Raw genomic sequence first — 24,904 nt, 5'->3', positions numbered from 1 at the left:
CATCGCCGGTAAAAGCAAACCCGCTCCTGAAGCTGCAGAGGAAGAGAAGTGAGGTCGCCTACAGAAAACTGTCAACACCTGGAGCACATCGACCGAAAGCTCTTCTTCTTTTTTTTTCCGCTTTATGCTTCTCAGGAGCTGCGATTCCACAGGAGCGCTCACGTTGTCACTGATTTGCGGGGACACTCTGTCGAGTCTCCTCTCGGCATGGAGAGACAACTGCTCTGACTAGAAAACGGATTTTTCTTACATATTCTTCTTTCTGAATAATGGTAAGTGTCAAATGTCTCCACTCATGTCTGTTTTGATAAAACTGGTTTGTTCAGTCTTTTTTGTTTTTAATTATTATTTTATTTTATTTCGAGCGTGTCTTGTTTGTGATTTTATTCTGGTCAAACCATTAAATTGAATTAAATAGAACCAGCCTGTAGTTTATACCGGTGCTCAGACCTTTTAAATAAACATACATCACATTTATTTACGTGCAGATGATTAGTCCTTACTAGCCTCCAGCCAATAAATAAATAAATAAATAATTAAAAATAAAAAAAGAAATCGTACGACATGATCACATGTATAGAAAATCAACACAAGATAGAATATTTTGTTTTAAATTAAAAGAACATTTTTTTAATGTTTGTTCCCATTTATAACTCCATCTGCTCTCTGAAATAATTTTTTTCACTCCTCTGATATAAGGATATATAATATTTAAAAAGATTTAATGTCAGTGTATAATTGTATATGAGACATAACGTATTTAATTATCTCAATAGTAATTGAAGGAAAGCTTTTCTGAGATGCTCTATTTAAACAGAAGACGCTTGTTGAATTTGCCCATTGTAAGACAATTTCTATTCTGATGTAGAAAAAGATTAGCCAGAGTAAAGGTAAATGCTATTTTTTTCTTGCTTAGTGTAGATGGAAATATGTCAGCTGAGAATAGTTTTCTGCTACAATATTCAGACCAACTTGTTTTTATTTAAGAGTTATTAAGAAAAACAGAAAATCCCCAAACCCACCATCAACAAATCAGTTTTCTGTCTCACTAAGCCCTAATGTGGGGAAAAAGTGTGTGAGGCACCATCTCTTTTGACTGCGCTCTTTTGTTTTTCTTGGTGCTGGTTCAAAACATGTAACACTTTTTGCTTGGCTTAAGCGCAGAAGATTACACCCAAATCACTGACACCCCCTCAGCATCCATGTAGGGACCCTCATTAACTAAATTAGGGGTGTCTAGCTAAGCGTTTTTCAAAAGCGGGCATTCATATTTTTCAAGGACCCCTTCATGGCTCCAGAGTAGAAGCTCACTCTGTGTTTTTCAACTGTTTAAATCACCTTGAAACATTTCTATCAGCTGCAGGCACACGAGCAAAGACTGAGAGGCGATTTTTAAATAAATACATTTAAAACTACTAGCTCAATAACACTGCTTTTGCTTGGGTTTGTATCTTCACAGATAGTCTGTTGGAGCTTTTTCCAGTGTATTTTTGTAGTTATGGAACAAGCGACGTTCGTTTAAATACAAAGAAATGTGTTTCTCACGTAACAGCTCTCAAAAATTTCACACTCATTTCTGAATTTTACAAAATAAACTGGACCTATCTCTCATATGTCTCCTTGTCAGCAACACTCACCTGAAATAAACCTGCTGGGGTAAATGCCAACCACAGTGGGATTCTAGGTACTGTATCAGATTCAGGTCTGCAGTGGATTGTAAATCTTATTAAATCTCCTTACATACCTGCATTTTGAGGTCCACAAATAACATCCAGAGCTCTAATAGAGGGTGGTGGGAGGTGTGTGCTCAGGCCACATACCGAAGGTGTGTGCTCGGGCGTGTGTGATTTAACACTGTGGTTCGGCTCTTAATAACATTAGGCCCCATTCTGGACTCCTTCTCCACGGCTGGCCCGAGACCCTCGCTCAGTCTCTCTGCCTCTCTCTTCTCCGCCTTGATGGCTCTTATTACTAGCTCTAATAAATTGTGAATAAGCAGCAGCCCAAAAAGTCCCAGCCCTTGGAGAATTCCCCATCCTGTAGCGCAAGGCACCCCCTCCTAAGAAAACACAAATTAATTCCAAACCCCTCTGTAGCCAAACGTTTGTGGAATGATAAATATTTTCATAGGAAGCTTTGCTCTTCCTGACTTTATCTGCACCAGTTTCATTATATTTTTTCAAAACCACCCTTCTTGATATCTTTTCATTCCCCCCCCACACTATTCCTTTTTGTTTTCTTCTTCTCTCTCTTTATCTGGTAGTCAAACGACCTTGCTGACTTGAACTCTAGGATGCACCAGGGCTGTCATGTTAACATACATATTCTGACAGTATTTTCAGTCCACCCTAGATAAAGGTGCCATCCCAGTAATAAAAGCTAGACTGATAAGCTGTGATAGAAAATCCGTTTAGCACAGTTTAATTTTATTCACTGACGTTAGTGTGTGTTCTGAGTTTGGTGAGGAAGAGTTTTTAGTCTTACTCGGTCAGAAACTGTTTTTGTTTGTGTGTGTAAATCTTAGATTATTGCATTAATTCACACACTATCTTTATGTTTTTTTCTTCAGCCTTATGTATGAAGCAAATCTTTCTACATTGATTCATTTATTTATGTGACACTGTTCCAGCACCGTGCACATTATGTTTGACAGGAGATTGAGGGGATGAGTACTATTATAAATTAGTGTGTCCTTGTTTTAACAAATAGAGAAACACATTGATTAAACAACGCTAGAATATTAATACAAAAACTGTTTTATAAGTCCATAAAAGAGTCAACCAATCTTGCTAAGTTTATTAATATATTAATAACTTCTTTCAAGTAACTGCCATTTATTTACTGCATTCTTCTTGTTTGTTTATTTGTATGTCCATGTACAGTATTTATTCTCTGAACTTTTTAGGCTACAGCGTCTGAAGCAGCAATTATATCTGTTTGCCCAAACAGCATTTCTGACCAAACCCAAATGTTTCTATACCTAGTTCTGATACCAAGTTCTGTTCTGCTGTGGAACCTTGGAGGTGTGTGTGTGTGTGCGTGTGTGTGCGTGTGTGTGTGTGTGTGTGTGTGTGTGTGTGTGTGTGTGTGTGTGTGTGTGTGTGTGTGTGTGTGTGTGTGTGTGTGTGAAACTGCATGATTGAAAGAAAATGCTGGTGACACTATTTGTTAATCTTCTACCTCTCAAACAGACTCAAAAGTTATCACTCTTCCCCCTAATGTCTTCTCCTCTCCCGCCCTTCCCTCCCCTTTTTAATTCCCTTAAGCCCCAGAGAGCACCCGGGGAGGCCTCGTGGTGATGTGTGTGTATGTCTGTGTTAGGTGTGTGTGTGTGTATATTAAACCCTGGGCTGTCAGCAGACAGCAGCTGTTTCTCTGGCTATCTCCACCATCCTTATCACATCTTGAAGAGAGTGAAGCCACACACATTGCAGTGTAGCCTGCAGTGACCATATTTCATTTTTTCATGCTTAATAACAGTTCGGGTACTTTCCACTGAAAAGAGAATAATTAATCCCTCTGGTGCTGGGAGTTTTTTAATGTTAGAGACTTTCTAAACTTCAACTTTCTTCATTGAATATTTTCCTGAGTTTTTTTTAAAACCATTTTCTGGGTTTTAATGTCAATTTATATTTGACAGTCTCATTTGACTTGCATTCTTGTTTCCCAGAAAGGCATAAATCATCTCTTGTTTTCTCTTTTTCTCACTTTCTCTGTCTCTCTCACACTCACCCACAGTAAATCTACCAGTAAAGGAGTAATTGGACCTCAGTCCGTCTTTAACGCCTGTGAGTTTCAGCTACCAACAAGCTCTGTCTGGCCAGCTGTTAGCAACTAGGGCGGCCACTTGCCATCATCTGCTGAGGAGACCAATCAAGGGCAAACCTTTTTGTCCTAATGACCAATAAAGCAGCAAGTCCGAGAGTGTGTGTTCATTAGAGAAGGCAGGAGCACTCATGCAGTCAGACATGTGTCAATTTTCAGTGTGCATGCGTGTGTGCGACTACCCTTCCATCACTAGACCAGATGTTTTTTTACCTGGGAGCCAGACCACCATCTGACTGGGGTCAGCCCAGTCCTCCAACCCCACACCCACTCCTTCAGGCTGCTGGGAGGTCTGCCAGCTGTCCCTCACTCTGACCCCCGTCCCGGGGCACTGGTTCTGGGGAAGAAAGAGTCTGGGCTTTGGGGTAGGTGGTCCTTCTTGGATTTGGCAATAGTTCTGGGGAAAATTATTAGGGATGTTATTATAGTGTGTGTGTGTGTGTGTGTGTGTGCCGGGGGATGGGCAGTGAATCTGAGTGTGGAGGAACAAAAGAAGCCAGTAGAAAGCAGAAAACGAATGCAGAATGTTTTGAGAAGTAATTTAGAGTGAAGTAAAGAGCGGCTGCTGGAGAAATGGGGAGATAAAGACACTGGCATTGCTGAATAAAGAGGTTTTGATTACAGAGGGATGGTTGGGGGGGAGGGGGTTTGGTTCTGGGTTTAAAGAAGACTTGTTGCAAAAGTTAGTCATGTGGAAAAAAAAGGCCACCAAGTCTGTGAGGTAAAGTTACAGAGTGCAGACGGAGTCGCCAACAGGTTCACTGCTGCCAGAGATTAATTGGAGCCCCTAATAGAATGACTTCTGTTTCTGTCAAAGGAGCTCTGTATGCATAATATGTGACTGTAGTATTAGCCAGGTGTGTGTGTGTGTGTGTGTATACTTGTGTTTCTATACATTTTATACCATGGGAGTGAGGAGATTTTGGGAAAGCGAGGCCATTTTGATTGGTCTGCACCTTCTCTGGTAAGGACTAGGGTTCTGGCATTTCCCTGTAGTGATGGTTGATTGTAGGGAAAGGGGCATCTATATAAATGTGTATGTTGGTTATTTAAGAAATAACTTGCAGAGACTCTGGTGAAAGCTCAGTCTGTCAGTAAGGAGAGTAATGCCTTATCTCTGTTTTAAACAGGTTGCATTTAGTATAGGCTGGGAATGTTTACACTCTACCTGTGTGAAACTTCACGGAGATGGGTCATTCTGATAGTAAGCATGTGACAGAAACATGGAAACATCTTACTCTTGTGTTTTTGCTTTTTCCTGTCTCAGCAAATGTCATGTTTAGAACACACAGTCAACAAAATTTCACAGGTTACTGTGGAGATTAGAATTTTCCCAAAGTCAGAAGTATGCCATTGTCCCCCCCCCCCCCCCCCCCCCCTTTTTTTTTTTGCTGATGGATGGCTCTGTCTGTGGGTAAACACGAATATTCTGTTAATTAAGTCATGTCAGCAACATCCAGTTTTAGTGTATCAAGCACAAACAGTCTACAAACAGTAGCACAAATAGGACCTCAATTAGAATATAGCAAGTGTCCATGTCTGCACATGCAGCAGTCACATTACTGGCAGCGAGAACACACTTTGGTTTGAGCCTACATACATGGTATCATGCTATATAATACTGGGAGTACACACACACACACACACACACACACATTCTTTTGCGTCTTAATGAATTTTCTGGTTGCTGAGGTCATGGTGGTTTGAGGTTATCAGCCCTCAATAGCATGTCTAAGCCTTCGTTTCTTCGTAGCTAATGCCTGTTTATCCACAGACAGAGCTAAGAAAAGATTTTTCATTTTCTACTTTGTCTTTACACTTTGGAATTTTCTCACTGATGTCATTCTCTTATTAAACTGGTGATAAATGTACACAGATATGATGACTGATGATTAATATTGAAGCTAACATGATGGCTCAAAGCTTAACAGCAATAAGCTTTTTGCTTGAATTGTCTTTAGTCTGTATTTGTTTATAGGTATGATATATTTTGTGTGTGTCAAGCTGCAGATTTGCAAATAGCCTGTGTGTATTCTGACAGAGTTACATGAAAGGATGTCATGTCAACACTGTTCTGGGGTTCTCATCTGCTTTTCTTTCTGTTTCCTGTTAATTTATCTTAGCTGGTGTTGCCATTGCTTTCACTTCATAATATGAAATTAGACTTGAAATATTTAATTGTAGCTGTGGTAGTCAGCCTTATTGAACTGTGCTGTGTTAAAAAGGCAGGAGCAGGCAGATGGCACCAATTTCCACCGCAAAAAAGTGTCACACAAATCCAAATACTGGGGCCTTGTTCTGTGTCTTTTATCAGTGACAGAGAGAGAGAGAGGGTTTGTGAGCAGCATTGAATCGTCCCCAACTTCCCCCAGGCACTTAGGCAGATTGCCTAAATTGAGGGCTCCAGGTGGGGTCCCATATGGCACGATTAGAGACCAGAAAGTCATCTTGTCAAGTTTGATTGAGAACCTCACTGTTAATAAAACGTCTGACCGCTGGAGGGTCACTGCTGCATGTAACCAGATTCTGACATGTCGTATCAAAACTCAGACAGACACTGATACAGCACACATATTGACATTGTAAACACATTTCTAACTGCACACACACAAACACGATATCTGACATATTATTCAAATATATTTATTTGTAAATAATATGGCACACACCCTTAATAGGAAGTTTTGCAAACCAGCATGTGACTAACCAGAAAATGAGCCTGAGCATCTAAATTAGTAAATAAAGTTGAAAAAACCTGTTGACAGTGATCAGTTACTCAGTTGAAAAATATACCAAACCCTGGTAATACAATTAAAAGTGGAAGACAACTGACTTTGTGAAACTTATGTGACAAGTTATTATTGAATTTTATTGTATGGTATGGATAGATTCTTAGATTTTGAATATGAAATACAAGACAGCTTTGAATGAACCTGATGATGCGCATGATTTCTAAGAACTTAGTATATAGAGCTTCTGTAGCAGTAGTTTGTGTTGCATTTAAGGTGTTAGTAGCTAACTGTCACTCAGCATATGGAGTATTCTTAAAACAAAGTGCTTGTTGGACCGTGGAAGAGGTTGGAAAATCCCTTCCCCCTGCATGTTTCCAGTGTCAGAATTGGGGGAGGTGCATCTGACAATTTTTCCACCTTTCCAAAACCTACAAGCAGATAGTTTACGCAGCATTCGATCAGGTTAGCAGAGATAAAAAGATTTCATTCTTTCTTTATTATGCTTATTAGTCATTAGGATAAAATATTGTAGGAAATCGTGTACTCAGGACAAGAGATATGCGTTCAGGTGTAGCTGAACAAAATGTGATACAAACTAGTTGTTTTTTTTTTTTGTGTGTGGTACCTTGTTTTATGAGTGATACCCTCCTGATAAGTGAGGCTAGTTGGCACTCTTTGTTTTGTTTATCCACTTTTCCTGATTTAAAAGTGTAGTTGAACAACAGGTAACTCTTCAAAAATTCACTGTATTTCTTTGACTGTGTCAGATGACTTTTCAGCTTAAACCACAATAGACCATCCTGTGATGTAACGCATCAGCTCAAAAACTAGAATTTGATATCCGTGAAAGAAGCAGTGGTCTAGCAGAACCCTGGGACCCAGGTGAAGCTGGTGGGCCTGGCCTTGTGGCCCTGTGGCCTCCTGTGGCCCTGCTGGGTTTGTTTTAGCTTTAGTTTCAGCCCTCAGACCTCTACATCTCTGCTGAGCTCTGCTCATCTTCCCTCCGGTGTCCTGCGGTTCCCATGGCCTTGTATGGCCTCCTCCCAGGGCTCACCCTGAACCAGGAAGTGCCTTTGCTATCACACAAAGTTTTGGCATTTGTGTGTGTGTGTGTGTGTGTGTGTGTGTGTACATGCATGTGCATGGATACAGGACTCTTGCAAGGATGCAGCTGAAGTCAAGAGGACTCTGAACAGGAATCACTTTCATTTTTAATCTCTAGGAAGCACTCTAGCGTGAACTCTCTCAGGCTTCAGTGGTCGCCAGTGATAAGGGGCTGATCAGGAAATCAAAATATGAACACATAGACACATTCCTTATATTGAAAGTTAGATTTTAAATAAACTTGAAGCTAAATAAATATTTCATATATATTTTGGGGGCTTTGGTTGATTTACTATAATTCTACAAAATTGTTTACATGACAAGCAGTAAATAACCTCCTTATATAACTATGTGGCTGCCTCATGGTAGAAATATACATATTTAGTTTAAAAAACACTTCAAGCCATTCCGAGTGTTTTTAAAGCCAGGAGGGTGGATGCATCAGCTGGAGCTGACATAAAATGAGACTTTGCTGTACTGTGTCAAAATTGCTGCTGTAAGAAATAGCATAAATCACCCCAACCTTCTGATGCCATTGACTGAAGCTTCTGTTGATGAAGAGTCAGATGGTAACAGTCTGTCACTTCTCAGACATCTTTTCATTTTTCCGTCCATCTTCATCACTCCACTGCTGCTAAACCTAGAATTCATGACTGTCATCTGTCTCTGTCATTGTAATGTCAGTGAGGTCAGAGGTCAGGCAGTTAGCTGCAGCTTTGCTGGACTGGAATGGCCCAGAGGCAAAGAGAAAGAGACAGAAGGAGAGAGAGAGAGAGAGAGAGAGAGAGAGAGAGATGACATTAATAGTGATTCAGCCTGTTGTGCAATGTCATGAAACACAAACAAACAAGTAGATGTAATAATAGAATATCAGAGATAGATTACATTGTGCTTTTGTTGTTTTATTTTATCCACAGACACACTCCAGGCCATTAAAAAATACACCCATATGTGATTCTTCAATATTTTACTCTACTTCATTCCTGTAATCAGCTGGGCCCTGTTTCACCGTATGCAATAATGTTATAAAATCATGCATTATATTGCAAATGAAAAATTAAAATGAAAAACAATTTGTAGTTACAATATCCTAATGGGTATGTTTTCAGTTGTTCTGGTGAATTGAATGCCTGATAACTCTATGCATTAAATCCTATTGATACAAAAGCCATAAATCCAATATTTACATAAAGTCCCCCAACTTAACTAATTAATTCATCAAATTAATTAATTTGCAGTGACCTAATGCAAAAATCGATGTACAGTCCAAGAGATACTGCAGCTGCCTCAGTTGAAATGATATTGCAAAATCTTTCATGTCTAATCCTGTCATCCCAGTTTTTGCTGTCTTACAAACATTTTGTGTCTCATCATATCGCCAGTGTGCATAAAAAATTCTGCTGACCTGCGACTTATGAGTGCTCAGCACACTGCAATTATTGTGAATTTGGACTGCAGCCTCGTTCTGGTTGTTTTTTTTTTTCTTGATTATTTGACTGTCAGAGTTTTAATAAATGCAACATTAATCTTGTTTTCTATCAGATCTCCTGCAACAGGGCCTGAGGCATGTTGCCATCTGTCAGTCATACACATTCCTGGGTCCTGATGATGTGTATTTACCATTGTTTGCACAGGAGAGTTGACATCTGAGGAACCTGACTAACAGCACACAACAGTGTGAAAAGGACAACAGGATAAGGCTCTCTCTGCAGAGGCAGGTGTGAAAATAATCTTTCAAAGCAAAACAGCAAATTGCCACAGTAGATAATTTGCTCACTGAATATCTTAAATAAAGGAATGCTGCATGATTATAACACTGCAACACTGTACACTCTCAGGTTTTGTAGTGAGAAGATAATATTTTACTAATAAGTGTGAGTGAAATACTTGTAAGATTCACCATTTAAATTATATAAAACATGCATTTTTTTTTTCAAATGGGCAAATTGGTTTCCTACTCATTTTTGATTTCCTAATAGGTCTTACTGTTAATTTTCTATTGATTCTCTTTCTTACTTATTCACAGGGCTTCCTATTTTCTATTTCAAACTCATACATACTGCAGGTGAGTTTCCATGACATTTGTCACTGAAATTAAAATTGTATTACCTGCATTACTTTTCTTTCATAGATTGCAATGTTTTTCTTTTTATAATTAGAATTCTGAAAACTGAAAGCTGCATTTTTTGAATTATTAGTATGTGCTGATTAAATTCACATTGGAAGTAAAATATTCTTTGATTCTTTGATGTTAATTTGAACTAATCAATATAACTAGTTTATATGAATAAGAACTATAATGGCTAGTTTGGGGGTTTCTTTCCTATAATTAAGATCAGCTGAGGTTTTTGCTGTTGTTGTTTCATGGTAGAATTAACTAAAATTTGAACCATCTATTTTGATTTTTACCAGTTTATGCAGCCCAGCAGAGTACTCTTTGTTCTTTTTTGTAGCATTAAGTACTTAAGTCTATAAAGCATAGAGATGTTGTTGCATGTTCCTGACTGCCAAGTATGTTCTTCCTTACAGCCATTTCTAACTGTGACTAAAACAAATGTTTGGTAGCAACAGAGAGGGAGGAAGAACTTCTCACGAAATGTTTCCTCATGACTTCTTCCTTCTCAGTTGACAGGGAACAAGTGTCATGGCTGCATATGGACAAACTCAGTACAGCCCTGCCCTCCAGCCTGCAGGACCATACACACCTTACGCTCACCACTCCCAGGGCTACAGCATGCCATCTTATAGTATGTATTCACAAATATCCAGTTACATAGAATTGCACTTTATTTGTTCCTAACTATTTCTGTAAAATGCTTTTTCTTCCATTTTTCTCATTCTGTGAACAATAGGAGACAATAACAATGTGGCACATAGGACAACATCAACATAACTGGAAACAAATTCAGTCCCATTATACAAAATACTATTACAAACAGAAAAAGGTTATACAAGGGGAACACAAGGAAGAAGAAAGTGCTATGTATATATGCACAGTCAAGGAATTGTACTTTCAATATACCATCATATGCCATCATAAATGCTCTGTCACCTAATCAATCAAAAGCAATAGCTCCCTACACTGATGTCAGGAACTGTTGTTAAATGCTCCAAGGGCTGTTATAGGAAAGATCCAAATATAAGTTGTTTACAGATATTTCAGGGCATGTTCATCCTGAATGTGACATATATTTATTTTCTGCTCTCTTTCTAGACATTAAAACAGAGGATGGCCTGAGTCACTCTCCTGGACAGACAGGACTACTGGGCTACTCTAACTTCAGCAGCACTCCTCCCAGTCAAAGTCTGTACAGCTACTCACACACACATGGTTAGTCTGAAAAACTCTCTGTATTCTTGCTGGTACAAAGACCTAACATACACCATGTTTGATTTAGACCTTACTACCAGGGGCATCCATTGTTTCTCTGTCATCCTCAACTCCTTTACTGCTTTTCTCTCTCCTCTCCTCTTCCCTCTCTCCTCTCTTCATCTTTCCTCTCCTCTTCTTCTGTCTGCCACACCTGTTCTCCATTAGCTGCGGTCTGGACTCCTGGCGTCAAAAGTCTCTCCACCCCTCCTCTTTTCTCAGGGTCAGGCCCCCTTTCTCCACTCAGACCAACAACACAGCATGCAAGCATTTGTGTCTGTTAGAAGGAAAAAAGAGAGAAAGAAAATAGAAAGGATGGGATATAGAGAAGATGAGAGACAGAATAATGGGGAAAGCAAAAGATGGGTAAAGGGGCTTTGTTGAAAAACACAAATTCACAAATGAAGATGTGGTATGCTCCGGAGTGTGTGTCCGCAGCCTTCTGCCCACGCATTGCTGTGTGTATGTGTTCATAATTTTGTGTGTGTATGTGTGTATCTCTGTTGTACACATTCCTCAGTTGTCCGGCGCCCGAAGCATGACTTTCTCAGTGTGACTTTATGGCTTTGAAAGCAGCGTGAAATTGACCTTGTGTGTGAGAGGGGAGAGGTTAAGGTGCGTTTTACGGAGGGGTGAGTGGGTTTAATGTTGCAGACGGGGGTATGACCCTATTTCACTATAAAGATAAGACAAAGGAAAGACAAAACAGCATAGAACAGTAAACAAATGAGGAATGAAACTATATGTTCCCCAAATTGTTACACGCTACACTAATAACTGGAATTGTCTCCATACAATCTGTTTAGTCTTCAAAGAGCATGTTTTCTGACTTTGTTTGTCAACTTGGTGACAATTTGATGTGTCTGTATGTCAAGGAAACCCAGTGATGACATTTGTTTCGCAAATGTTTGTTTGGTTATACCAGAAGTCATTCCACCAATTACAGCCCAAGGCTTAATTGCTAAAGGATAGGAATTAAAACATCTCTTATGAAGCAAGAAACACTAATAGTTTGATAATGGTCATACAGAAAGAAACTGTTTACGAAAACAATTACAAACTACCACTACTGTATACATATCCAATACAGTTTTTGGACTGACTGACTAGCTTTAACTCAAACAGATTTCCTGTAGAATGAAGAATTATTACCTCACTCTCTGTGTACTCATATTCAGTCTTTTGCTGAAAGAAGGTGGTAAAGATAATCATGTGAAACAGCCTGTCTGATTGTCTGACTGCTCCTACTGTTTTTCCCGTCTGACTTTATTGTAGTGATTACATTACATTCCCACTTCTCAGCAATTACTTATCATAGCCTATAAAAATAAGGGCCAAAGTTATGGAAACAAGACTAAAGCTAATAAGCTAAAGTTATGCTTTATCAAACGACCACAGCATAATGCCCCAGTAATGTTGACCTCACCCCTTTTCTTAATATGACCTAACATCTATATTTAGTAGTGCATTAGTTTGATTCTAACCCTAAATGAATTTGGTCATAGTATTTAATTTCATCATGGCCAGAATCTGGTTAATCACTGCTGGGACTGATTTAATAGTTAATGAAGAACAAACTCCAACCAAAAATGGACAGTTTTTCATTGTGACCTTTGTACTGTAGAAAAGTAAACTCTAGACGCACTTCCTTCATCAGTTTGCTCAGGTATCACATCACAACACCACAGACATTACCACATGACCTGACTTTGGGTCTTTGGCCACATGACAACAGCTGGCCTTCTACAGGGGGAAGTTCCTAACCTTTTCACAGATTGTCTTTGGCATTTTTTTTCGGCCACCCAGTGACTCCTGATCAGTGACTTTTGAATCTTCTCCAGATAATTTTAGTTTTCCATATTGTGTTAATTAAAGATGTTAAAGACAGGAATGTAAATATTCAAGTCAACACACTTTTGATTAAACTTCTTAGAAACAGCAAAGCCTTTAATGACTGTTCTTTGTCAGAGCAAAACAGTGTTTTGTACAATTGTAGTTTGAGTTTGAAGGACACTGTTTCCAAACAAAATAAATTTGTTTGAATATTTTTATGCATAAATCATTAACTGCAAACTTCAAATGGTAATAAACTGCCGCAAAAACCAAATGTTTGTAGGATTTCAGAATGTTTCCATGTCAGCCATTATACTGTACACAATACACAAGCACATACACCACAAAAATCCACTGAAACACGTACTGTACGCTATGTGTACAACTGAAACCAAATGGGTACTATGGGAGCTATTTCGTGTTTACTCGAAGGACCTCCTGTATTTTTCCTTTAGTTGCTTTGAAGTGTTGTCTGGGGAGGTTACAGTGTGGTTCTTCCATTGAGTCATTATTCTTCTGTTTGTCATGCACTGTGGAGTGGAGAAGAAGAAATGTGTGTGTGTGTGGGGGGGGGGGGGGGGGGGGGGGCAAGAGCAAGCAGTAGTGGACTGATGAAATGATGCGAGGTAGAATAAAGGAAACACATTTTTAGAAATATTTTAGAAATATTTGTCACAAGATGAGTCTAAATCTTATTTATCCCTGAGGGAAACATGTTGTACAACTAGCAGTCAGTATAAAGAAGACAAGTCCACCTTAATCCATTTAAAAAACATTATCTGTAATCACTTAAGCTACATTGTATTAAGTGTATCTTTGTGTTGTATGTAGTAAAAACCATGCATTTAATAAACAGAATCCAAGTAATTACTACCATGTTATTTGCTTTTTATATGTTTTCTGTTTGAAGATAATTAATTTAATTGCAGAGCAAACAATCTGAGTAAGCGACTATAAAGACAAGCCTGGCGAATAATACACCTCTTATTATTGTGTTGAATGTACGTTTATTATTTTACCCACAATGAGCCATTAGATATACTGTGTGTTTACTGTGCAGTGAAATTTTGCACAGATTTTCATGATTCCCAGAAGATAAATCTATAGACTGGGGAGGTTCCCTGTCTTCACCTCTAGTACTTCCAGCAGGTCTGTGAGAGATCTGGTCACTTTTGTGACCTTTGCTCTACTACCAACATGAACATTTGTGGTCAAATATTTAATTTTGAGAAGCCTCAGCTTCACTGATTAGCAAAAGTTTACACCCGAAAGATGGTAAACATGGTTACACTGTTTTTGCTAAGCCTTAGCTTATAAGCAATGTCATTCTGAGCAAATTAGCATTGGCTATGGCTTTAGTAAGTGCAAGTATAGCCTTTGCCAACATACAACATACTAGCAGAGCTTTAGACTGTCTTCTTTAAGCATCACTGCATGATCAGTAAGCAGTGTATCTGTTAAATGGAGTTTTTGCTACCAAGAATTGGAAACTAGTGAGCTAATCTACACATGACCTTCTGCTTTTTCGTTGAATGTTGGTTTGAAGTTTGTCTGCTCAGGAGCTCTTACAGCTCTTACAATAATCTTACCTGAAGAAGAGGAAGTTACTGTATATGCCCTTAATGAGAGGCATTCACTGAACTCCTTTGCCCAGTTGCTGTCAAATGTTCATCAGTTCCTTCATGGTTCATTTAAATCCATTTGTCATCTTTGAAGAAAATATCCAGCCAAAACAAAACAAATAGAAGAAGTGTACGAAAGGTGGAGGCGATAACATTACAGGAGATATAATTAAACACACAAAGTATGGACATGCAGGCTTGGCAGAAAAGACAGAGGATGAGAGATCGTAACTGCAGGAGGAAGTTGCTTGATGGAAGACATTCCAGGCTTGGCTTGATAAGACTGAGAATATCCCCAAAGCAGCAGAAGCAGCAGACTTTCCCACCTGTATTGTTATTTCAAACATAAATCTCACTCTCAGCTCTCGCAGAACTGGACTGTCACTAAATGCAGCTCACTGTTTATGCCGCACAGCTTCACGGCTCAGACCAGATGTTGTCAAATTATATCTAACGTTGATTCATCAAAGTAAAATGTAACAAAGTCAAATCGTCCACCAGCTAGTCATGATTGATTATAACCTAAATGTTTGACCTTTGTCTTCACATCATTTCTCAGGTGGTGGGATTTCATCTGGAATTTTTCAAGGCACTCATGCAATCTCCAGTTCAACGCCATTCAACCCTACCCAACAAGTGAGTAATTCAGTGTCAATATTTTTTCTTTCCTACCAAGGTAGTAGTAGCAACCTTGGTAAACATTTATTAATGTTGACTTTTTAGCTTTGTCAGACCACTGTCTAATAAATGTCTCTGTATTGACAGGAGTTTTCAGCGTACTCGAGTTACAGTCAGAGTCAATATCCTCCATATTATAACTCACATCACTACAACAGCCCTTACCTAACCAGCAGCAACATCAGTTCTGCTGCCATCACAGCACCATTAGCCTATCAGCATCCAGAACACCCTGTAATGCTGCCCAGTCACAGCCCAGAGTCACACACAGGTAAGAGTGCCAAACTACCTGTTAAAACTGGTACAGATAAACAATGCCTACTGGTCCTCCAGCTTTCTGTGGAAGTGTTTACACTGAGCAACTGAAATATCCACAAAGACAACAGACTATAGACAGATACCCACAAAAAATAAATATATAAATAAATCAACCCCGACATTATATTAGAGAGGATTTTATTCCTTCACATTGAATGGAAACTGGACAGGTATGTGATCCATTAAAACTGAACAAGAGGGTTGTATGTAAACTTTAATGTAACCTGCTACTGACCAATAACACAATTTTATAAGGCCCTACATGTTTAGAATTTATTGTTGCATGTGGCCTGAAACTGAAGTTTTTTTCTTGTTCAGTATTTTGTTTTTACCCTAGCTACAGGTCCTCAAAATTAAAACATGCCTAATTTATATAAATATTAGTAGTTAGCAAGCTCTGTATGTGTTCTGACACATCTAGTATGCTAGGGCAGCAGAAAACAAGTAGAGATTTTCAGCATCGAAGTCTGTTTTGTCTTTGTTTTTTTGTCAAATGTTAAAGTGGTTCAAGTTTTCTGCAGACATAATGATTCTGAGTCATCTGGATTAGAAGGTATAAACAAGGCAAATAAAATGATAAAATCTGTTATATTCTCTGTGGCTTTATAAGTAAAGTTCATGGAGTTCCCACTAAATATGATTAATTAAAATCAGAATTAGGGGGAAAAAAAAAATGTTTTTTGTAAAGAATAATCTGCAATTTCATTTTGTGTGATGGTGTTTCAGGGGAGTACCATCCCCCTCCAAGCCCCCCCACACCAGGTAAAGAAGAGGGTGTCTCAGCACGAAGAGGGTCAGATGGGAAGTTGAGAGGAAGGAAAAGAGTCAGTGACCCCGCTCCACCGCTGGACTCTGATATAGAGGTAACAACACACATTGTTGAAAATTATTAGTATTTCTCTGCAATATTTATCTTCCACTCTCTCGCTCTCTCACACACACACACACACATAATTTTCATGAGGTTAACATTACATATCTGTTATTTCACTGCAGAGAGTGTTTATCTGGGACCTGGATGAAACCATCATCATTTTCCATTCCCTCCTCACGGGAACCTTCTCCTCACGATTTGGCAAGGTACAGTAATACAAACCCCTCCCTTTGTCATTTACTGTAACAAGAATAGGCGGTAGACAGTGACACTTTGCCAACAGTTATTATGCGGTAGGTAGGTACAGTTTGGCACAAAATCCTCACAACAGTGGTGTAGCGTAATCTTTCTTTAGTCAAATCACCACTGTGTTTCAGTGCTTATTTGACTAACAGTGAAAGGTTTAGCTGCCTGAGCTGAGTCCGCGACCTGTGAGCATTTTCACACGCTTGCTGCTTTGCCTTTTTGCCCTCTTGTTTCTTTTCATAATGCACTGGGATTGTTTAGCTACCCCAGCATCCTACAGCGTGATTGACAGCCAGCGGGACCTATACATAACAGACAGGCGGCTGACAAGGGGCGGACAGTGGTGCGTTCCTTGTTTTTGGCTGGTGATCTGTGTTTTGAATTCTCACGGTCCCCCTGCGGGTTGACACAAGGCTGATGGGAGTTTAAGAGCAGCATTTCTGATCGGTTCAGCCCCCGGCCGGCCATGCATGTCGTTGTTTCTTTTTCTTTCTTTTCTGCCACAGGGAGGGGGGGGGGGGGGGGGGGGGGGGGGGGTGAAGAGGGAAAGGGAGGAAGAGCCAGCAAGGGAGAGACAGAGAGCAAGAAAGTAAATGTGTTGAAATGTGACTCATGTGCCAAAAATTCCTGATTCCTTCCACCACCCAGACACCCTGCTGGTGGATCCAGAGAGGCTCAGTTGGACATACTCTTACATCAAAACTCAGACATGCAGGAGAGCAATTAAATGATTGACAGCAGAAAACCAGATTAACAGTCCAAAGTGTCAAGGCAGTTTACCAGCTAGCTAAATTTGTAGCTATTTCATCCTACTTTGACAACTCTAATACATTATTTTTTTATGGATTTAATGATCTCCACTTTGTGCCCCACTTTCTGTCAGTCAGGTTTCTCCTTTTAGGATCATTCTATTAACCTTTTTATCATAAAGAAATGTTTGGGCCTATATGCAAATGCAAGTCTGGGCCCACTGTGTCATGTTGAAAGAGCTGGTGAGCCAGAGGTGAATGGAGATCCGCATGAAAAGCTGATTCCCTCCCCTGTAGCAACTCTTCAATTATCTTATTATCATACATCAGCCCACTGAATTTTCTTCCTTTAGCTCATAACAATCATGCCCTGAGTTTAGTCAAACAAAATGCTTTGAGTGTTTTTTTTTTTTTGTCTTTTTCTCCGACCTTTCTCTTTTTTTCTTTTTTTTTTTAAATTCTTGGTAGGGATTAAGAGAAAGAGGCTTTTATTTGCCCTTCTGTACAGAAGCAGCCCTCATCTTTTGAGGAAGGTGATTACAGATAATTATTTCAATCATTACTAAAACAGAACAAACCTCCTTTGAGCCTTCAGCACCTCCCTCTTCATCCTTTCATTCATCTCCTCCTCTTTTTTTCTGGCCAGTTCTTCTCAATCCTGGCCCTCGTCATTTTCTTCTTGTCACCCTACTCCTCCTGCTGAACTTGTGCTGACCTTCGTCCTCAGTGACCTTTTTCCTCCTTACACCTTTGATTTGGAGGAGGGTATTTTGTAATTGTTGTCATTCACTCTAGTTGTGTCATTAAGCCTGTTTTGACCAGTCTGAGCCAGAAGACTGTTCTACTTGTCACTTCAGGTGCACTAATCTAATGTTCACCTTTGGCTGACACCGCTCTGCCTCTCCTTTCTTGCTGCCAACGACGAACCTGTGCTGGCATCAAAACAATCCATCCCATGCATATGTACACACACCTGCTTTTGTACTATTGAATGAAAACACACCCACACATCAACATGAAGCCAAAAATGCTGACCCACATGTCAGCTTGACTTCCCACATGTTATGATTTGTGTCTTTCTTTTGGTGGTGATTCATAATTTATTCATAAAATACAAAGTTGAAGTTGGTGAAATACAACACCTGAGTAATTGTTCGTCTAGGTTTAGGAGGTGAAGAGAAAAGAGAAAATACTGAGAGTTAACAAGGTGACAGACCTTAAAATATAGAATGTACATCAGATATATAGCAGTTCTTATAACTGACCATGAGAACTCAAATAATGTTATTGTTAAATATAATAATAAAGTGGAGGAAACATTTCTCAAGAATTATCCCATCCTGTTTTAGCCATTTTCAACCACTTGAAGTAGATGTGGATATTTTAGATTTTTGGTATTTTTATCACCACTGCAAGCAATTATTAATCTCCAATTATTTAATTTCATTTCAATTAAAAATAATGAAATAATCAAAAGATTTGTATGCTGGACTGGTGGAGAGCAATGGGAAAAAACAGCAGGTTGGATTAAAAAGAAAGGTCAGAAGAGGCAGTGATAATAAGAAACAGAAGATGCTTTTTATAAAACCTCAGCTTGTTTGCAAAGGTAGTGAAATGAGAGCAATTCAGAGAGGCAGGCCAGGGGTGGCTACACTGACGAGAAGAAGATTTACAAGAGTGGTTAAAAAGTCTGATTTATGTGATTACTGGGATTTATTATTGAATTAGTAAGGGTACAGATCCTGATATTTTAAGGAGCTGTGGTTCTTACATCATTTTTATTAACTAGGTCAACAGACCAGTTTTCCTGGTTCAGTACCTTGTTCTGAACAATGTTATTCCACTTTGTCTCATTCTGTTTTTGTAACATTTACGGATCATTTTTAATTTCAGCGTATGTGTGTGTGTGTGTTTGTCTGTGTGCATCAGGACTCCTCAAAGGCAGTGTCTCTTGGTTTGTGGATGGAGGAGATGATCTTCAATCTGGCTGACTCAAGACTCTTCTTCAATGATCTGGAGGTGAGTTTTTAAGTTCATGTGACAGTTTGTGACTTATGACAAAAAGTACATTTAGAAAAAAAAAATCTTACTGCTGAACTTATCGACATTCTCCTCACACCACACTTTTTTTTCCTGTAATAATCATGGGATCCTTTCCAGAAATCTGGAAAACAGCAGCAGAGGGAACTTATCCACTGGTGTAAACTGCCATGCTGCAGGCCAGAAAATCTCTCCTGCAATAGTTAAGCATTTGGGTGCTAGTTTCCTGCCTGGCATAAACACAGTGGCTTCTATTGTATAACTCCTTTAAAGCAACATCTATCCTGTATTACCTCTTACTGCAGCATTTTACAAACAATTTCCCTTCCTGGAATAACAAGTGCAAGAAAAGGAGGCTTTGTTAACTGCTGGCAGAAGTGCTCTCAGTTTAGACATAACTTCCTGTTTAAAATACGCCAAAGTTGGGTACTGATGTCAACTCTAAAAGTGGTGAAAAAAAATGCTGGTGGTCATTAGATTGCAGTTTTACTACCTGTTTAGTTGACTGCACACTGCATACATTTTTCATCCTGCATTCCTCTACCTTGTTCTGAAAAGACAAAAGATAGAGAAGGCTGGAAAGAAAGAGAAAGAGAGAGAGAACAAGAACACTTTGTGCTGTAATTATAGGTGTGTGTCTGAGCATCCCAGAAGAAAATTAGTCAAATGGGAGGAGGAACAGTCAAGAGGAGGGAAAGGAGCCAACAAAGCCATTTGGGAGCCCAGCTTTTATCCCCTCTTTTGTTGTCAAGGCTCAGTAAATCTCTAAAGCAGTAGGCCACTTCGGGCTGACAACTGCTGTTACGTCTTGAGGTACAATTATCTCGTCCTTTCAATGTCAGTAACTACATCGTTGGCTACAAGTGTTATCGCCGCTGTCATCACTGCAATACCACAAGAAGATCACATAATGGTAATTGCCAGGCATGACTGCCTGATTAATCATCGTTGGAATTTCCATTTGACATGTTCAAGATTAAAAAATGATAGATGTAGGTTATCATGGCTCTATTCCACTTCATTTACACTTCTTAAAAACAAATTAAAATAATTGTGTGTGTACTAGATCACAAACATTTAGAGGCTCGAGGGTGAACTCCCAAAGGAACAACAGATTGTATGATGTTTTTAGGAGACAGTTACTGTTGTGTGTTGTTGTTTCTCTTGGCCTGTGATGACTATGATTTACGCTCCCATTGTTTTTTCGTTTTTTTTACTAGCACACCAGTGTGCATGTTGTTGCTTACTATTGGTAATACAGCAAACCAAACCATAAGGATTAAAAGCATGCTGTAGTTTAAGCATGACTATATCCAAAACAGCTTTAGCAATATGCACTTAAATCAGAAACCATGATTTAATGGTTATTAAAATTGGATATTTTCGGATCGAAACAAAAACAAGGAAACAAGATTTTTATGCAGAGCTAGTAACGATCTTTCCCTCTATATACACTGTTACACTTGAAATGCAACACTATGTACACTGTCCCATATCTCTGGGAACCTTCCTTTTGTATGTCCTGGCACCTTATTTCCTGCTTCCTTGTTTTTTATTTTAGCTCTTTGTGCTATCACTCCTAGAGGCTTCCCTAAACAGAAGAGACCTGCCTGTACAAGGCTCCACTCTGAAATGGATCCCTTGATATATCTGATTTCCTTTTCATTTCCCAGGAATGTGACCAGGTTCATATTGATGACGTGGCATCAGACGACAACGGACAAGACCTGAGGTAAAGTTTCTACTGTGTTACTGTAGTTAGAGTTCTGCTGAGAGACTCTGACAGTTCTATTCTGGCTTGTGAACCAGACTTGCCCTCTGGGTTTTAGTACACAAGAAGAAAAAAGCAGGGAGTTGAAATGAGGAGTGCGTGCAGGAGTGTGTGTCCATGCATGCAAGCATGTGCATGTCTTCTATTTCTCAGACTTCCACAGTCATATAAAATGTCAAAGCATTATCCAGTGCTTTCATTTCTCATCAAAAAATCTCTTTATCATTCCCTTTGTCTCCCTCAGTCCAGACATTTTATTGCATAAACTTGTTGAAGCGCTTTTAGGAGTGATTTGAGAAAGTGCAAGAATGTACAATAGTACTTTTTAATGTTATTGATCTTGGCTCTTTCCGTTCTCAAAATGTTTTTATATTTTGTATTTTTTATACAGTACAGTATATTTATATATCATGTGTTTACAGTATTAAACTTTGCAATTAAAGTATTTCTTTGCCCTGAAACTTTTGTAGTTGTACTGACACATCTGTGAATTTGATGAACAGTTTAAATACTGCCATCTTGTTCATAGCCTGAATTGTTTGAATTCATTCCTAAATCTAGAAAATGTAATGGTGAATACAGTTTTGTACATTCCCTGAAGTTTTTGGACCATTGCCTATAACACTGATAATAGTGCTACTATAGGATGCTCTGGAAAAATACAGTTTATGTTTTTATGATCTATAGCCTGGCTGTTTCCTGTATTGTGATCCTACAGCACTTATAACTTTGGGTCTGACGGCTTCCAGACCCCAGCAGGGGCTGGCTCTCTGTGCCTGGGGTCAGGGGTCCATGGAGGGGTGGACTGGATGAGGAAACTGGCTTTCCGATACCGCAGAGTTAAGGAGATCTACAACACATACAAGAATAATGTCGGGGGTAAGCTGTTTTTTTTTTACTATATATATATATATATATATATATATATATATATATAGTAGTCTGAAGTTTAACAACAAAAAAAGAATAACGACAGGAAATTAGTAACAGTAAGTTTGGATAATTAACTTACATAACCCTAGATACATGTAGATATCTACCTGCTGCGACTTTTGAAGCTGTCAGAGTTTAGGTTATCCTTGATTTGTCACAAAGACTGACCTCTGCCTGATGGGCAGGTTTGCTGGGCAGCCCCAAACGAGAGGAGTGGTTACAGCTGAGGAGAGAGATGGAGGTCCTGACTGACCTGTGGTTGACTCAAGCCCTCAAAGCCCTGGCTCTCATCAACTCAAGGTTAGTTCATGTTGTCATAGCTTGAGTCACACTAATGGGTCAGTTAACTTTAGCTGCTGGCTATACTGTATGATGTTTTGCTACAACTGTAGCCATCACCACAAGAGTGGTAGAAGAAGTATTCACATCATGTACTTCTGTACAATTCAAATGAATTCAATTCATTTTATTTTTATAGTGCCAAATCACAATACAATCATCTCAAGGCACTTTACAAAAACCCAACAAATCCCTTATGAGCAAGCACTTGGCAAGAGTAGAGAGGAAAAACTCCCTTTAACGGAAAAAAACCTCCAGCAGAACCAGGCTCAGTTTAGTTGGCCATCTGCCTCGACCGGTTGGGACGAGTGGATAGAGGAGAGAGAAGAGAACAATAACAATATACAACAAATAAACACTGTGCAGGTTGGTGGGGCCAGTAACTGCACATCAGCAATATACAGCTCCAGGACAAGGGAGTACCAATATCACAGTGTAAAAACAATAAATTACTAGCTCTGTACAGTAGAATCCTGTCACTGTAGCTAAGTAATTTTAATATGTATATCTGATCATTTGTTTGCAAAATATTTACCTGAACACTAATATTAAATATAGTAGACTAAAACATGGTAAACATGATTTATGATAAAAGAGAGTATCATAAAACGTACATATGCACATGTACATAGGTAAATGTACTTTAAAGCCACTGTTCCTGACCTGGCTGTACTGTAGTCTAAATGTGTCTGTGCTGTCCTGTTCCAGGCCAAACTGTGTGAATGTATTGGTGACCACCACCCAACTCATCCCAGCCCTCTCTAAGGTGTTACTGTACGGCCTGGGCTCAGCTTTTCCCATAGAGAACATATACAGTGCCACCAAGACAGGTGAGTAATAGCTGAGAATGAAGGGTCACAAAGATAATAAGAATCCCAATTAATCAACAACAAAATCGGCCTCAGTCTTATTTCCCACATGTTACAGTTTTAACCTTTTAACCTCAGATTGACCCTCTTTTCAAAGGCAAAGAGAGCTGTTTTGAGCGTGTCTCTCAGAGGTTTGGTCGGAGAGCAGTGTATGTGGTGATCGGAGATGGAGCTGAAGAAGAGACTGTGGCCAAGAAGGTATAGCTCACACTGTCTTTTATGATTCTGACTGCTGAAAGATTAGCCACAACTAATCAGATGCTAGATCTCTGCAGCTTCTGTTTCAGAGTTTTTTCTCTCTTTTAAAATCCTTTTACTGAAATGTCAGTAAATGATTTGCATGATTTTTGTACATTATAGGCCAATATGTTATCTACACACTACAGTTTCCCTGCAAGTCACAGGCCATATTTCACAAGAGCTCTGTAAATACTCCATGTCTGTCCTACATTAAACCTGTACAGTATTTAATTTAAATTTAAATGTTATTTTTGTTTTCTCAGAAGAACATGCCATTCTGGAGGGTGTCTTGTCGGGCCGATCTGGAGGCTTTGAGCCATGCACTGGAGCTGGACTACCTCTAGAGGGCACCAACTGTCACACTCTGCTCTTCCACACAAGTTATGAAGAGCTGTATGACTTCTGAGTGCAGCTAGCGGGCGAAAGTTCCCCTAAAGACTGATTCAGAGTCAATATTTCTATTTTGAGTGAGCACCCAGACAATTTCACATCAAAGCCAAAGGAACTGTGAGGATTTTGAAGCAGGGATGCAGTACATCTTTGACACATCAACATGAAGCCAAAAATGCTGGACAAAAGTAGCATAAGGGACCAAGCTTCATAAATACATCTGGAGAACTAAAAAGTAAAAAACACAAAATTGAGTTCATCTCAGCTCTCAGAATCGTGTCCCACTTTTGTACACACAAGGTGTTGCACTGAATCCAAAGTCTTACATCTCATTTAATGAATGCAGTGAGAATGTCTGCATGGATGAGAAGGCCAGATGTTATTAGATTTTTTTGGTTTTGTGTTTTATTTGTAGTGATACTTAATAAAATTTTCCTTGGCCAGTACTAGACAAAATTAGAAACAGAACTGTTTTGATTGGATAGAGTTTGCCTATTGTTTTAGATTTGTTTCATTCATGTTCATAAATGTCAAATAACATTCTTGTCATAGTTAGAGACTGTTAAAAATAGTCTGTATTTTACCATTATCATTTGAGCTATTTATTACTTGTTTGAGTCTACCACACATTGAGGTATAAATAGTTTGGGAGCTCAGCATAAAAAAAAAAAAAAAAATTCCCCTTCAAAGACCTTAAATCTGCTCTTGTAAAAGTGTTTTGGTAAGAAGTTATCTTGAAGATGCTGTTTTATAGGCTGGTGCTCAAATCCTTACGTTTGATTCTGGGTTGTATATGTTGTCATGTTTTAATCCTCCTTTTCTGTTCTCAGCTAATTTCCTAATAACCTGTTTGTAATATAGATGAACTGGTATGGTTGTGCATGTGCTGATTACACTGCCTGTCAGCTTAGCTATGATTTGTATATAATGCTTTAATGTTGATTTGTTTTGACAGACAGTCAAATAGATGA

The 24,904-nt window shown here is 39.0% G+C and overlaps 1 protein-coding gene across 4 annotated transcripts; it reads left to right on the top strand.

Annotated features, from left to right (window-relative positions):
• eya2 (EYA transcriptional coactivator and phosphatase 2) lies at positions 1–24,904 on the top strand. Of its 4 annotated transcripts, none has more exons than XM_026307488.1 (16): positions 1–272; positions 9,296–9,375; positions 9,688–9,726; positions 10,287–10,408; positions 10,876–10,992; positions 15,046–15,122; positions 15,252–15,435; positions 16,209–16,345; positions 16,479–16,562; positions 19,281–19,370; positions 21,065–21,123; positions 21,881–22,041; positions 22,281–22,395; positions 23,143–23,264; positions 23,401–23,501; positions 23,807–24,904. In XM_026307488.1, exons 4-16 carry the CDS (start codon positions 10,306–10,308, stop codon positions 23,885–23,887), a joined length of 1,431 nt encoding a protein of 476 aa, XP_026163273.1. In that variant the 5' UTR covers positions 1–272; positions 9,296–9,375; positions 9,688–9,726; positions 10,287–10,305; the 3' UTR covers positions 23,888–24,904. The 4 variants fall into 4 exon arrangements, with proteins under 4 accessions (XP_026163273.1, XP_026163274.1, XP_026163270.1 ...); XM_026307489.1 differs by having other exon boundaries at positions 9,296–9,379; positions 10,876–10,965; XM_026307485.1 differs by having other exon boundaries at positions 9,296–9,379; positions 23,807–24,903.

Source organism: Mastacembelus armatus, chromosome 5 (assembly GCF_900324485.2).
Source record: "Mastacembelus armatus chromosome 5, fMasArm1.2, whole genome shotgun sequence".
Classification (NCBI taxonomy): Eukaryota; Metazoa; Chordata; class Actinopteri; order Synbranchiformes; family Mastacembelidae; genus Mastacembelus; species Mastacembelus armatus.
The sequence above is the reverse complement of the archived record's forward strand: the minus strand, read 5'-3'. Positions and strand labels throughout refer to the sequence as shown.